Below are 16482 nucleotides of genomic sequence, written 5' to 3'. Positions count from 1 at the left end.
TAGCTTAGAGCTAACTGCTTCAAGCTAACCATGGGATCAATATGACAGATCACCTGGTTAGCTTAGAGCTAGCTGCCTCAAGCTAACCGTGGTATCAATACGACAGATCACCAGGTTAGCTTAGAGCTAGCTGCTAAATATTTAGTTTGAAGCTGAATATTTAGTTAGCAATCAAAATATTAAGCCCTGAGCTTCAATCTGAATAATTAGTAGCATAATTAATAACAAGGGAAAAAAATGAAAATGTTTGAAAAGTTTGAGTATGAAAAGTCGAAAAATTTTTACTTTGGGGATTTTTGTGTTTTATAAGTGGAAAATTTGCACAAAAAAAGTCACATTTTGAAATTAATTTCAGAAATTTTCTAGAAAATAAAACTGAGAATTTTTTTCAGAATTTTTTTAAATTTCTGTTTCAAGTTGAAAATGTTCAACTTTTGAAACTCAAAAAATTTTTAAAAGTCAGAAAAAAATCATAAAATTTTTCAGAATCTCATAATTTTAGTTATTTGGCAGAAATGATTTTCTATGCCATCAGTGTCCTCGTGGTCAATGACTCAGGTCAAACATCTGCTGGAAGAAAATGTGAAATTTTGAGATCAAATATTTTATTGACTTCTGAAACTCCAGAATTAAACAAAAATCTTCTAGAAAATTTCTAGTTAATCTCAAAATTTGCACGTTTTTTCTCGCAGTTTTTCAACTTTTCAAACATTTCCATGTTTTTCTTATATATTCTGGAGGCGAATCTAAAAATTTCTGAGTTGTTTGGTGGAGATTTGCTCCTATAATTTCCCTAATATTCCATGCATTGAATGACAGAAATCGCACTGAAACAGTTTCTGTGTTTGCCGCGGCCTAAAAGCTCCGTCTGCACTTCATGAGCTTGTGGAAAGCCTGCTTGAAGTCGTCATTGAACGCCGTGTAGATGACGGGGTTGATGAGCGAGTTCAGGTATCCCAGCCAGGTGAAGAGGTCGAACAGAACCGGACTGAACCAGCACGTCGTGCAGATGGCGTTGACCAGCGTGCTGACGAAGAACGGCAGCCAGCAGACGATGAAGGCGCCCAGGATGATGCCCAGCGTCTTGGTCGCTTTGCGCTCCCGCGCCGCGCATAGGCGTTTCCTCTCCAGCACGCTGTCCGCCAGCTTCACCTTCACGCTGTTCATGAACACAGGTGAGCCTCCGCCTCCGCCTCCACCTGTGTTTCCAGCGTGCAGGTGCGCGTCCTGGTGGGAGGCGGAGTTCAGAGAGCAGAGCGAAGACCCCGCGGAGGTCTGGATGAGCTGCGCTGTGGTGAAGCGCTTCCCGGATGCCGGCGTCTTGAAGATGCGTGAGCGCGCCGCAACGTAGATCCTCCCGTAGAGGATGACGAGAAGCACAGTGGGGACGTAGAAGGCACCAAAGGTGGAGTACAGGGTGTAGGAGATCTTCTCCGTGTTCACCACGCACTCCGTCAGCTCGCCCTGCGCTTTGGCCTGCCGCCAGAAGAGCGGCGGGATGGAAATGGAAATGGACATCACCCAAACGACCGCCACCATCATGGCCGCCCTGCGCATCGTGCGGTGCTTGGAGTACTCCAGCGCGTCCGTGATGGCCCAGTAGCGGTCCAGCGCGATGACGCACAGGTGCAAAATGGAGGCGGTGCAGAAGGTGATGTCAGAGGAGAGCCAGATGTCGCAAACAATCTGACCGAGCGACCATGTTTTGGTCACGGTGTACACGATGCTGATCGGCATCACCAGGATGGACACCAGCAGGTCCGTGATGGCCAGAGACCCGATCAGGAAGTTGGCCGGCGTGTGGAGCTTTCTGGTCAGGAAGATGGTGGCTATGACGAAGGCGTTGGAGAGCGCGGTTACCAAGGTAACGACGCCTAGCAGCACGTAGAGGGAGACCTGCAGGCTGAGCAGCTTGGCCTCCGTCCAGGGCGCCGCTGTCGCGTTGTTTTCCGTGACGTTTTCCATGATTTCAGTTCATAACGAGATCCAGAGAAGAACCGAATAATATTTTTAAAAGAACTGGTTCATAACACATCAGATCTGTCAACATTTCGAATCATAAATACTTTCTCCAAATCGACCCGGAAGTTATCGCCATAAGCGGTAATATTGTTTTGACGTCATTTTCAAGTAACAACGGTAATGGCATAATAATCTAAAAAAATAATAAATATCTGTATCTAATGAATATTTAACACTGGAACTGGAAGACGTTTTAAATATCCACAATAAATACATAAAAAACATCAAAATCATCTAGATTTATTAACTCTTGTACTTTATATAATAATTGTTTTATATTTACTGTTTGTTCTGATTGTATTGACTAAATGTGTCTAATTAAGTCATTTTAATCTTGTTTTGTGTAACTTTTGTTTTAGCCATTTTTCTAATTGTGATTTTAAACCAACATATTTGATCCACTTATTTGTTTTCAAACCTGTTGACTATCTGATGTGTTTATGATGTTTTTAAACTGTAATATTGCTGAAATGTGCAACACAAATCAACTTGATTGGCTGTTTGATTAATAAAAATGTTAATTATTGTGTATTTTCTCAACCAAATCAATTAGTAAATTTCCGTTTTGCTTCATCGCTGATGTTAAATCCTAATCGATCAGGTTGTAACATCGTCACAATTTCCAATTTATCAGCCATAAATCTGTTTCTCCTCTTCAACAAAACGCAGAATTGGATGTAGGAAGATGATGACACTCGTTTGACTTTTATCTTTTTTTTCTTCCTGATTTTAGGTCCATATATCAGACTTTTTCTGCGACGCTTTGAAGACAAAAACATCAGAGTTGCATGATTAATGTGAGAACTGCTTCGATTTCGGAGTCTCTTCAGCGTCCGCTGGGATTCTGGGCCATTATGCACAACTTCGCTGGAATGAGATGATAAGAAAAGGTTTTCTTTCACTTTCCCAGAGTAAAATGTTTGTCCATTAATTTCTCCTCTTCACTGCACTGATTATCCGGGGAAGTTTCAGCCGTGGCGTCCGTTGGGATTACGATGTTTAGAGTGACTTTAATCCAGCGATGCATTAATCTTCTATATGAAACAAGCAGAAAAAAAATATATTAGACATCGTTTCCTTTTCCTATTATGTGTGTGAACTTCTGTGAATACACACAGAGATAAACCGAACACAGAAGTATTCGTTAGTTGACAAATAAAATAAATGGCATTTTTAGATAAATAGAAAGCAATTTTGGTGACATTTACTTGTTAACTAATCTATCAATATTTATGATTATTATTCAAATAAATAAAATGGCACTAAGTCAGAAACTTGCAAAGAAAAAACAGAAATTTTGAGAATAAATAAAAAAAAAAAGATTATTTAAAAAAAAAAATTCAAAACAATCTCAGATTTTTTTTTTTTTTTTTTTAGAAAAAACGTATGAATTTCTGCATTTGAAATGTCAAATTTGAGACAGATTTTTTTTGGAGAATAATCTGAGGAATTTGTAGAAAAAAACCTTGAAATTTTCTGAGCAGCAGCCCTTTAATTTTTCCCCATTTCAACGTATTTTATTGGGATTTTATGTCTCAGACCAACACAAAATGAAGCATAATTACAAACTAGAAGTGTTTTTAACAGGCTTTATACAAATAAAAACTAGATTTAATTAATATCTGTTGATGGTAAGAAGAAAGATATTCTAAAGGAAAAGTAACGTTTACAGGCTTTATTCAGTTTTTTAATCCAAAATCATGTTGCATTTTATTTATTAAAAAAGAAAGTGAAAACATTTTCCTTCAGCTTCACAGTTCTTTGCTGCTACTTGTTGGTCACTTAAAGTGAGAAAGCACATTTAAGTTTGAGGGTTTATTGTGATAAAATGTGAAAAATTGAGCTTAACTCGTTATGGAGACTCTGCTGTTTGTCTTCGGTGTTCCTGACATGGACAGCTTTTTAAAATTTAATTTAATTTAAAGAAAGAGCATAGATGAGATGTTTTGTTCAGCAAAGCAGAAGAAAGGAGGATATTTGAGTTAATGGTCTCTTTGCTCACTGAATCTCAACTAACCTCGCCAACTTTCAGACAGGATTTAGTCCTGATGCTCACTTAGACCGAGTCCAAATGAGCAGATACTTATTATAAAACCATGAAGCTTCATCTGATCGGCAGTTTCAGGGGATCTTCTAACCAATCAGTTAACCTAGTTACCAATTTTCCCTTTTTCAGCTCCAGCTGGTGATTGGAAGACAAAAATAACAGAAATGTTGCTGTTATTTGTTCTTCATTAATTGCATCACAACTGAAAACTCAAACAAAATTTGATCTGTGAAGAGATAAAAACAAAACATTTTTTGGTCAAATTTGTCTTGATCTTGTCAGAGGACTCACATTGGGAAACAATTTTTGATCAGTTTCAGTGAAGTTTTAGCTAAAATCACACCAACACGTGAGACCCACGCCCTATGAAAATGCAAAAAAACCAAACAAAAAAAGCAGGTTATTTAAACAGCATCAACACCAAGATGTGTCGCAACGGTTTTCAGCTGAACAGAAACAAAACCCGTGAGGTTCAGAACTTCGCCGCTCCGCAATGACGGACGTCAAAACAACCGATGTTTTTCATCAACAAGCTTCCATATCGTGTTGAAAGATTATTAGTTTTGTTCTTCTTGATAAATGGTTTGATAAACGTCACTTGATTTCATTCATTAATATTTATTAATATCCACAAATGTAAATAGATTCAGACAAATATTTTTGATTAACGTGTAAAAAGTCTTAAAATCTTTTATTTAGCAGCTTGAACTCACAAAGTGAATGAATAGAAGGACAACACTGCAAAAAACACAAATAATCTTACCAAGTATTTTTAGTCTAGTTTAGTTTCTAGTGCAAATATTTTATTGATCTTTAAATTAGACAAAACTAACTTGTAAGTAACTTTTCAGCAAGAAATAGGACCTTTTTTAAGTCAATGATTCATTAATAATAGGAAAAAAGTACTGGTTACTTTGGCAGATTATTTCACTTATAACAAAATATTTTTCCTACTTTATAGACAAAATAATCAACAGTGGAACTAGAACTTTTTCATCAATATTAAAGAATCATTGACTTAAAACAAACTCCTATATCCTGCTGAAAAGTTACTTGGAAATTAGTTTAGTCTTATTTGAAGTATAATAAGATATTTGCACTAGAAACTAAACCAAAAATACTCCGTAAGATTTTGTATTTTTGAATAGTAAGTCAACAACAAAGCAAGTGTCTCTTCCAACATATACAGTTAAGAAAAACCAGCTCACTGAACGTGCAGGAGTTCCGCTGGGGTTGCTAGGTAACGGGCTGGGCGTGGCTGGGGTTGCTAGGTAACGGGCTGGGCTTGGCTGAGGTTGCTAGGTAACGGCGCAGTGCCCTTGCAATGTTACTTTTTCATCAATGTTAAGGAATTATTGACTTAAAACAAGTTCCTATTTTTTGCTGAAAAGTTACTTGTAAGTTAGTTTTGTCTTATTCCAAGTGAACTAAGATATTAGGACTAGAAACTAGACAAAAATACTTGGTAAGATTTTGTGTTTCTGCAGTGTAGATGTAGAAAACATAAATTCAAAGCCACCTCAGACCACATATAAAAAATGACTCTCTCCTGCTCCCAGTTTGCTCCGTGGCATTTAAATGGCTGCTGGTTGTCTCCCATCAAAGACCTGTGTGTGCTGTGTGACAGCGAGGAAAAGGCCAGAGGGAAACGATCAACGCAACGCAGGCGAATGCATGGTTGACATCAAAAGACACTCAAATGATTGTGTTACTTACCCCAGCACTTCAGCTTAGTTAAAAATTCAGAAGAAATGTATATGGTATAATTTTCTTTTTAAACCAGAGGCACTGAGTGGCACCGTTATGAAGATAATAGCCGCCGTCCAACTAATTTCTCCATGAGGAAGTCATCCAGGAAGATTAGACGCCTGCCTGTGTTTTAAATTGTTACTCACTCGTGAACAAAACTCTGAAACTGGAGAAAAATACACAAGTATTTGCATTTTCCTCAAAAAGAAGCAACAAGAGATTAAATAAAAACTATTATTCAAATACAGTTCAGAAGTGAGCAGCTTCGCCGTTTTGGTCAAAACCTTTAAAATGTGGTTTAAAGGTGACCTGTTACCTTAAACAGGTTCGGTTAAATCTATGGGTGAAACTAAACATGTTCATCTCTTTTTTTGCACAAAATCATTCTTGGATAATGAGATTTTAATCTTCTCAGTTCTGCCTATTTCAAGCTGTTTTAGGACATCCTGTCATTTTAAATCCAAATAAAATGAGTTTTTCAACACAAAATTTACACTCACATGAAAATGGCTTCAAACACATGGGCAATTACACAACTGTGCATCTTTGAAAAGTATAAGTGGAGCCTCCTGCAAAACCAACAAAAATGCAGCAAGTGGTTTCTGGATGGTAAGTCAACAACAAAATACTTGTCTTTTCCAGCAGCCATTGTACAGTGCATACAGCGGTAAAAAGCAGCTGACCAAACATGCTTGAGCTCATTTTGGGTTGCTAGGTAACAGCACAGTGCCTGTCGAGGTTTTTGTAACGCCTCATTTTCCAGACATCAAAAAAAAGATTGTCCAGTAGACGTGAGTGATGGTGTGGTGAAAATAGCACCGCACCATCACTCTATGACCTGAAACTCATTTCCACCTGTGTTTGACTTTCACTGCCATCTCAAAATGTTTTTAACAAACTCCAGTTTGATTGCCTAGAAAGTGCGGCTCATTTGGGGAAGTGTGGACGCGTAATCAAACTTGTACAACACAAAGTCGATCTTGTCCCCCTAAAACCCTCAGTTCAGTTGAAGTGAATTCTGGTTTGGTTCGAATGCATATGTGAACACCAAGCGCACCAGAAACTGCTCCAAAACCATGAGGTGGACTACAATGCAGGGTATTCTGGGTAAATACAATCAAAACAAACACACTAACTAGCATGTAAAATGGCTTTCCTGGCAGCTTTCACCAACGACAAAAGGGAAATCCTATATCTGACGCTACTCCATTTTTGTTTACATTTTATGAATGAAGTTTTGCTCTGTTTTTTTCCCCGGGGTTTTTGTCTCGTTTCCTTCAGTGGTTCTTGGTGCAGCGCCCCTACAGGCAAGGAGGGGAAACAGGTTGAAGGAGAACTGCAGCAGCTGAAAATGTAACAAATGTTGCAATTTGTTGAAATCAAACCAAATTCACTGGACTATCAGGTATGAAAACATTTTTAAATGATGGTAATAAGGATCCTATCTCCTGGAAGAAGTAGAGAAATTGAGTGTTATACTCGTTAAAGATCGAGTCTTCATTGCACACATTAGGACTCCAGTTGAATCTCTCACACTGAAGCCATCAGGACCGCACAAAATTACTTTTTCCCTTTCAGTTTAAAGCAGCATTTTTGTGGCGCACGAGGAAACTGGATTGTTGAAGATATATACTTTTGTTTTAGCTTTTCTCAGTCATACTTTTTATGGTTATTGTGCTCCAGACGGCATAACTAAGTGCTATAATCTATAATTTTGAAGGATCTGCCTCTACAGATCCTCAAACAAGTGAAATGTCTTTGGCCTACCATTTAACTTCTTTGTTATATAACCGTCAGTATCTTTAAAGAAACTTAAAATAACTGCTTTATTGCGTCAGCCTCTTCAGGGATGGGGCGATTCTTGTGCAGCTCAACGATCCTGCCACAGTAAAATAAAAACAGAAAGCCTTTTTTTCCTCAGCTGGGAATCGGTACAATGCAAACGCCTGACAGAAAATAACATGTAACCCGACTTTTACAATTTAAGGCTAATTGCAGCGAGGGTCAAAGAGGGCTAAAATGTTAGCTGTGCTAACTCTAAAGCACTAATTGTAAACACTTCACCATTATGGTAATTAATGGAAGCTAATGCTAAAGCACTAACTTCAGTCCAAATTGTATCTGCCATTGAAAGACTGCAACCCTTATTTTGACATTCATGTTTGATAATCTCCTTAAATGTTATAGTTATCTTGTTTTCTACTGTTGATGTTTTACTTTGTTCATGTATGTTTGTTATTTTAAATAAAGTTATTGAGGGGAAGGAGAGAAGAGAAAGTGAGAAGAGGAAATGGAACTTATGCTCTTCAAAATAAGAGTATGAATATTAACGTCTTACTATTTGACAAGTTCTTAAAAGTCAATAACCGAATTTTATTCAACTGAAAGTTTATAAAACAGGCAAGTAAATTAGCACTTTAGGACATATCTGGAAAAATTAATGCAGGGGGAGCTAAGTGCGCTAAATGTTAGCAAAATCTCTAAAGTGCTAAACAAAAAATTACTTAGTTGTTTACAAAACAGCTAAGTAAATTAGCGCTGGAACAATTATTTAGGGAAGGCTAAGCAGGCTAAATGTTTTCAAAGTTAGCAAAAGCGCTAAAGAAAAACTAGAAAATTTCGGAAGAAATTTAGCCGGGGCCTGCCAGGCGCGCCGTCGGGCATGGGCCCGGCGTCGTCGCGCCACAAATAGGCGTCGACGCTAAAGTACGCCGGACGTGATCAGCGGCACGCGAGACCGCAAAGAACGTTAAGCGAGGCGGACGTGCACCGTTCGGTACGATTTAAAATGTTGTCGAGGCTTTTATTTTGGAAGTTTTGTTAAACTTCATTTCAAGGGCCAAACTAATCCCATGCGTAATAGTCCTTGGGTTTTAAAATAGTTATATAATGCTCAAAACACAAGTAGCTGATGTAAAAATATTCAAGGCTTTTATTTTGAAATTTTCAGTATGCTTCATTTCAAAGGGCCAACTAATACCACGTGTAACAGTGCTTTGGATGAAAAAGTCAAATAAAGCCAAAAAGAGCAATTACGTCATGTAAATTATTCAAGGCTTTTATTTTGAAATTTTCACAATGCTTCATTTCAAAGGGCCAAACTAATACCACGTGTAACAGTGCTTTGGATGAAAAAGTCAAATAAGCCAAAAAGAGCAATTACGTCATGTAAAATTATTCAAGGCTTTTATTTTGAAATTTTCACAATGCTTTCATTCAAAGGCCAAACTAATACCACGTGTAACAGTGCTTTGGATGAAAAAGTCATATAAAGCCAAAACAGCAATTACCTGATGTAAAAATATTCAAGGCTTTTATTTTGAAATTATTATTATTCTCCATTTTAAAGTTCCAAAGTAATCCCATGTGTAACAGTGCTTTGGATGAAAACGTCAAATAAAGCCAAAAACAGCAATTACCTGATGTAAAACTATTCAAGGCTTTTATTTTGAAATTATTATTATGCTCCATTTTAAAGTTCCAAACTAATCCCATGTGTAACATTGCTTTGGATGAAAAAGTCATATACGGCCAAAAAAAGCAATTACCTGATGTAAAAATATTCAAGGCTTTTATTTGAATTAATTATTATTCTCCATTTTAAAGTTCCAAAGTAATCCCATGTGTAACAGTGCTTTGGATGAAAACGTCAAATAAAGCCAAAAAACAGCAATTACCTGATGTAAAACTATTCAAGGCTTTTATTTTGAAATTATTATTATGCTCCATTTTAAAGTTCCAAACTAATCCCATGTGTAACAGTTACTGAGTTAAATCAGTTATATACAGCCCATAGCAGCAGGTAGTTCTAAAGGCCAGTTCTCAGTCCTGATCTGTTTCAACTGAGGATAGATAGAACTACAGCGATGCGTATCTGTAGTCCAAATCAGCAGCCAATAGCCTCTTGAGTTCCGTTGCTATGGTAAATAATGGTCTCAGCAGGTGTGAGCTCTGAGCGCTGAGCTCTCAAACACACAATTGTGTGTTTGAGCAAACACATTTTACTGACAAAAAGCATTGGAAACAAATCCTTCTTGTTCGGGAACCGTAATACATATTCGAAAAGCGTTTGCAGCGTATGACAGTTCAATGTGTCTTCTGCGATAGTCCCGAGATTCATATCTGTACCTCACTCAGAGCATTTACAGCGATGAGAGAAAGAAATGTTGTGCCCAGATCTGAAATTCTATTCAAATACATGGGAGAGAGCCTCAGACAGCCTCAGAAAATCCTGTCGCATGACTTTGCTCTGAAGCACCGTGACAGAAAACCGTACGGTCTAGATAAATTTCGAAAACATTTTACCGGAGCAGACAGGCGTATCAATGTCAGGACCGATTTTGATACTAATCGTGCGATATTTGTGGGCGTGATGGCGATTTCAAAAATGATTTGGGTTGAAAAAGTTGTCTTCATCTCTCACTCTAAGCAGCCAGAAACGCACTCTAACTTGAGCAAAAATGAGAAACTTTGGGTCGCTTAGAGGCAAATTGTGGACAAACCGTAACTGGTATCGACGAGCCGTCTTCACTTTCGAAGAGATCACAGACGTATCTACAAAATGAAATTTGAATGGCATTTCTAGGTGAATTTGTGACGACACAGCAAATCCTCAAAAATAGGGTATTTCTAGGATTTTTCCCATTGAGTTATAATGGGGTTTTTTTTCGCAGTTTTTTGCGAATTATGTCGCCACGTTAAGCCCAAATCCCACCAAAATAATAGCTCCAATGGCGTGAATTTTCTGCACGTTTTGATACCTCATTTGTAGGTGTGCACCCAGCGGTATGAGCCGCATTAACGGTTACGGAAGAAAAAATAAAGAATAACTAGAAAATTTCGGAAGAAATTTAGACGGGCCTGCCAAGGCGCGCCCGTGGGGTTCGGGCCCGGCGTCGTCGCGCCACAAATCGGCGTCGACGCCAAAGAACGCCGCGACGTCACCAGTGGCACGCGGAGAACCGCAAGAACGTTAAGCGAGGCGGACGTGCACCGTTCGGTACGATTTAAAATGTTGTCGAGGCTTTTATTTTGGAAGTTTCAGTATGCTTCATTTCAAAGGGCCAAACTAATCCCATGCGTAATAGTCCTTGGGTTAAAATAGTTATATAATGCTCAAAACACAAGTAGCTGATGTAAAAGTATTCAAGGCTTTTATTTTGAAATTTTCAGTATGCTTCATTTTAAAGTTCTGAACTAATACCACGTGTAAGAGTGCTTTGGATGAAAAAGTCAAATAAAGCCAAAAAGAGCAATTACGTCATGTAAAAATATTCAAGGCTTTTATTTTGAAATTTTCAGTATGCTTCATTTCAAAGGGCCAAACTAATACCATGTGTAACAGTGCTTTGGATGAAAAAGTCAAATAAAGCCAAAAGAGCAATTACATGATGTCAAAATATTCAAGGCTTTTATTTTGAAATTTTTGTTAATCTTCATTTCAAAGGGCCAAACTAATACCATGTGTAACAGTGCTTTGGATGAAAAAGTCATACAAAGCCAAAAACAGCAATTGCATGATGTAAAAATATTCAAGGCTTTTATTTTGAAATTATTACTTTGCTCCATTTTAAAGTTCCAAACTAATCCCATGTGTAACAGTGCTGTGGATGAAAAAGTCATATACGGCCAAAAAAAGCAATTACATGATGTAAAAATATTCAAGGCTTTTATTTTGAAATTTTCAGTATGCTTCATTTCAGAGGGCCAAACTAATACCACGTGTAACAGTGCTTTGGATGAAAAAGTCACATAAAGCCAAAAACAGCAATTACCTGATGTAAAAATATTCAAGGCTTTTATTTTGAAATTATTATTATGCTCCATTTTAAAGTTCCGAACTAATCCCATGTGTAAGAGTGCTTTGGATGAAAAAGTCAAATAAAGCCAAAAAGAGCAATTACGTCATGTAAAAATATTCAAGGCTTTTATTTTGAAACTTTTGTTAAGCTTCATTTCAAAGGGCCAAACTAATACCACGTGTAACAGTGCTTTGGATGAAAAAGTCAAATAAAGCCAAAAAGAGCAATTACATGATGTAAAAATATTCAAGGCTTTTATTTTGAAATTTTTGTTAATATTCATTTCAAAGGGCCAAACTAATACCATGTGTAACAGTGCTTTGGATGAAAAAGTCACATAAAGCCAAAAACAGCAATTACCTGATGTAAAAATATTCAAGGCTTTTATTTTGAAATTATTATTATGCTCCATTTTAAAGTTCCGAACTAATCCCATGTGTAACATTGCTTCGGATGAAAAAGTCATATACGGCCAAAAAGAGCAATTACGTCATGTAAAATATTCAAGGCTTTTATTTTGAAATTATTATTCTCCATTTTAAAGTTCCAAACTAATCCCATGTGTAACATTGCTTTGGATGAAAAAGTCATATACGGCCAAAAAAAGCAATTACCTGATGTAAAAATATTCAAGGCTTTTATTTTGAAATTATTATTATTCTCCATTTTAAAGTTCCAAAGTAATCCCATGTGTAACAGTGCTTTGGATGAAAACGTCAAATAAAGCCAAAAACAGCAATTACCTGATGTAAAACTATTCAAGGCTTTTATTTTGAAATTATTATTATTCTCCATTTTAAAGTTCCAAAGTAATCCCATGTGTAACAGTGCTTTGGATGAAAACGTCAAATAAAGCCAAAAACAGCAATTACCTGATGTAAAAATATTCAAGGCTTTTATTTTGAAATTATTATTCTCCATTTTAAAGTTCCAAACTAATCCCATGTGTAACATTGCTTTGGATGAAAAAGTCATATACGGCCAAAAAAAGCAATTACCTGATGTAAAAATATTCAAGGCTTTTATTTTGAAATTATTATTATTCTCCATTTTAAAGTTCCAAAGTAATCCCATGTGTAACAGTGCTTTGGATGAAAACGTCAAATAAAGCCAAAAACAGCAATTACCTGATGTAAAACTATTCAAGGCTTTTATTTTGAAATTATTATTATGCTCCATTTTAAAGTTCCAAACTAATCCCATGTGTAACAGTTACTGAGTTAAATCAGTTATATACAGCCCATAGCAGCAGTAGTTCTAAAGGCCAGTTCTCAGTCCTGATCTGTTTCAACTGAGGATAGATAGAACTACAGCGATGCGTATTCGTAGTCCAAATCAGCAGCCAATAGCCTCTTGAGTTCCGTTGCTATGGCAAATAATGGTCTCAGCAGGTGTGAGCTCTGAGCTGTGAGCTCTCAAACACACAAGTGTGTTTGAGCAAACACACTTTACTGAAAAAAAGCATTGGAAACAAATCCTTCTTGTTCGGGAACCGTAATACATATTCGAAAAGCGTTTCGAGCGTATGACAGTTCAATGTGTCTTCTGCGATAGTCCCGAGATTCATATCTGTACCTCACTCAGAGCATTTACAGTGATGAGAGAAAGAAATGTTGTGCCCAGATCTGAACCGAGATCGGCTGTCACTGTAATTTCAGCAAAAATGAGAAAGTTTGGGTCGCTTAGAGGCAAATTGTGGACAAACCGTAACTGGTATCGACGAGCCGTCTTCACTTTCGAAGAGATCACAGACGTATCTACAAAATGAAATTTGAATGGCATTTCTAGGTGAATTTGTGACGACACAGCAAATCCTCAAAAATAGGGTATTTCTAGGATTTTTCCCATTGAGTTATAATGGGGTTTTTTTCGTAGTTTTTTGCGAATTATGTCGCCACGTTAAGCCCAAATCCCACCACAAGTAATAGCTCCAATGGCGTGAATTTTCTGCACGTTTTGATACCTCATTTGTAGGTGTGCACCCAGCGGTACGAGCCGCATTAACGGTTACGGAAGAAAAATAAAGAATTATAATAATATTAAAGAGACACTTTGTTGGGTGTAGAGTAATAGGTTCCTGCCATTGCTTTGCATGGCAGGCCCCAATAATACTTAAAGAGACGCTTCTCTCCGACAATAGTAATAGGTTCCTGCCATTGCTTTGCATGGCAGGCCCCAATAAAGAGACGCTTGTTGGGTGTAGAGTAATAGGTTCCTGCCATTGCTTTGCATGGCAGGCCCCAATAAAGAAACACTTTCTCCGACAATAACAATAGGTTCCTGCCATTGCTTTGCATGGCAGGCCCCAATAATAATAATAATAATATTAAAGAGACGCTTCTCTCCGACAATAGTAATAGGTTCCTGCCATTGCTTTGCATGGCAGGCCCCAAGCCAAAAAGAGCAATTACGTCATGTAAAATATTCAAGGCTTTTATTTTGAAATTTTCAGTATGCTTCATTTCAGAGGGCCAAACTAATACCACGTGTAACAGTGCTTTGGATGAAAAAGTCACATAAAGCCAAAAAGAGCAATTACCTGATGTAAAAATATTCAAGGCTTTTATTTTGAAATTTTCAGTATGCTTAATTTTAAAGTTCCGAACTAATCCCATGTGTAACAGTGCTTTGGATGAAAAAGTCATATAAAGCCAAAAACAGCAATTACATGATGTAAAAATATTCAAGGCTTTTATTTTGAAATTGTCAGTATGCTTAATTTTAAAGTTCTGAACTAATACCACGTGTAACAGTGCTTTGGATGAAAAAGTCAAATAAAGCCAAAAAGAGCAATTACGTCATGTAAAAATATTCAGGGCTTTTATTGTGAAATGTTCAATATGCTTAATTTTAAAGTTCAAAACTAATCCCATGTGTAACATTGCTTTGGATGAAAAAGTCATATACGGCCAAAAAAAGCAATTACGTCATGTAAAATATTCAAGGCTTTTATTTTGAAATTTTCAGTATGCTTAATTTTAAAGTTCAAAACTAATCCCATGTGTAACATTGCTTTGGATGAAAAAGTCATATACGGCCAAAAAAAGCAATTACGTCATGTAAAATATTCAAGGCTTTTATTTTGAAATTTTCAGTATGCTTAATTTTAAAGTTCCAAACTAATGCCATGTATAACAGTGCTTTGGATGAAAAAGTCACATAAAGCCAAAAACAGCAATTACATGATTTAAGAATATTCAAGGCTTTTATTTAGAAATTTTCAGTTTGCTTCATTTTAAAGTTTGAAATTTTTGTTAAGCTTCATTTCAAAGGGCCAAACTAATACCATGTGTAACAGTGCTTTGTATGAAAAAGTCAAATAAAGCCAAAAAGAGCAATTACATGATTTAAGAATATTCAAGGCTTTTATTTTGAAATTTTCAGTTTGCTTCATTTTAAAGTTCTGAACTAATACCACGTGTAAGAGTGCTTTGGATGAAAAAGTCAAATAAAGGCAAAAAGAGCAATAACATGATGTAAAAATATTCAAGGCTTTTATTTTGAAATTTTCAGTTTGCTTCATTTTAAAGTTCTGAACTAATACCACGTGTAAGAGTGCTTTGGATGAAAAAGTCAAATAAAGCCAAAAAGAGCAATTACGTCATGTAAAAATATTCAAGGCTTTTATTTTGAAATTATTATTCTCCATTTTAAAGTTCCAAAGTAATCCCATGTGTAACAGTGCTTTGGATGAAAACGTCAAATAAAGCCAAAAAGAGCAATTACGTCATGTAAAAATATTGAGGGCTTTTATTTTGAAATTATTATTATGCTTAATTTTAAAGTTCCGAACTAATCCCATGTGTAACAGTGCTTTGGATGAAAAAGTCATACAAAGCCAAAAACAGCAATTGCATGATGTAAAAATATTCAAGGCTTTTATTTTGAAATTATTATTATGCTCCATTTTAAAGTTCCGAACTAATACCATGTGTAACAGTGCTTTGGATGAAAAAGTCATATACGGCCAAAAAGAGCAATTACATGATGTAAAAATATTCAAGGCTTTTATTTTGAAATTATTATTATGCTCCATTTTAAAGTTCCAAAGTAATCCCATGTGTAACAGTGCTTTGGATGGAAAAGTCAAATAAAGCCAAAAAGAGCAATTACGTCATGTAAAAATAGTCAGGGCTTTTATTTTGAAATTTTCAATATGCTTAATTTTAAAGTTCCAAACTAATCCCATGTGTAACAGTTACTGAGTTAAATCAGTTATATACAGCCCATAGCAGCAGGTAGTTCTAAAGGCCAGTTCTCAGTCCTGATCTGTTTCAACTGAGGATAGATAGAACTACAGCGATGCGTATTCGTAGTCCAAATCAGCAGCCAATAGCCTCTTGAGTTCCGTTGCTATGGCAAATAATGGTCTCAGCAGGTGTGAGCTCTGAGCTGTGAGCTCTCAAACACACAAGTGTGTTTGAGCAAACACACTTTACTGAAAAAAAGCATTGGAAACAAATCCTTCTTGTTCGGGAACCGTAATACATATTCGAAAAGCGTTTCGAGCGTATGACAGTTCAATGTGTCTTCTGCGATAGTCCCGAGATTCATATCTGTACCTCACTCAGAGCATTTACAGCGATGAGAGAAAGAAATGTTGTGCCCAGATATGAACCGAGATGGGCTGTCACTGTAATTTCAGCAAAAATGAGAAAGTTTGGGTCGCTTAGAGGCAAATTGTGGACAAACCGTAATTGGTATCGACAAGCCGTCTTCACTTTCGAAGAGATCACAGACGTATCTACAAAATGAAATTTGAATGGCATTTCTAGGTGAATTTGTGACGACACAGCAAATCCTCAAAAATAGGGTATTTCTAGGATTTTTCCCATTGAGTTATAATGGGGTTTTTTTCGTAGT

General features: G+C 36.7%; 1 protein-coding gene across 1 annotated transcript; it reads right to left on the bottom strand.

Moving 5' to 3' along the window:
- Positions 1-699: 699 nt before the first annotated feature.
- LOC102227423 (5-hydroxytryptamine receptor 1D-like) lies at positions 700-2195 on the bottom strand. The gene has a single exon (XM_005801300.2). It carries the CDS (start codon positions 1963-1965, stop codon positions 856-858), a length of 1110 nt encoding a protein of 369 aa, XP_005801357.1. The 5' UTR covers positions 1966-2195; the 3' UTR covers positions 700-855.
- Between the last annotated feature and the right edge of the window lie 14287 nt (positions 2196-16482).

The sequence above is a fragment of the Xiphophorus maculatus genome, chromosome 6, assembly GCF_002775205.1.
Source record: "Xiphophorus maculatus strain JP 163 A chromosome 6, X_maculatus-5.0-male, whole genome shotgun sequence".
Taxonomy (NCBI): domain Eukaryota; kingdom Metazoa; phylum Chordata; class Actinopteri; order Cyprinodontiformes; family Poeciliidae; genus Xiphophorus; species Xiphophorus maculatus.
Note: the sequence above shows the minus strand (reverse complement) of the source record. Positions and strands in the feature narration are given on the sequence as shown.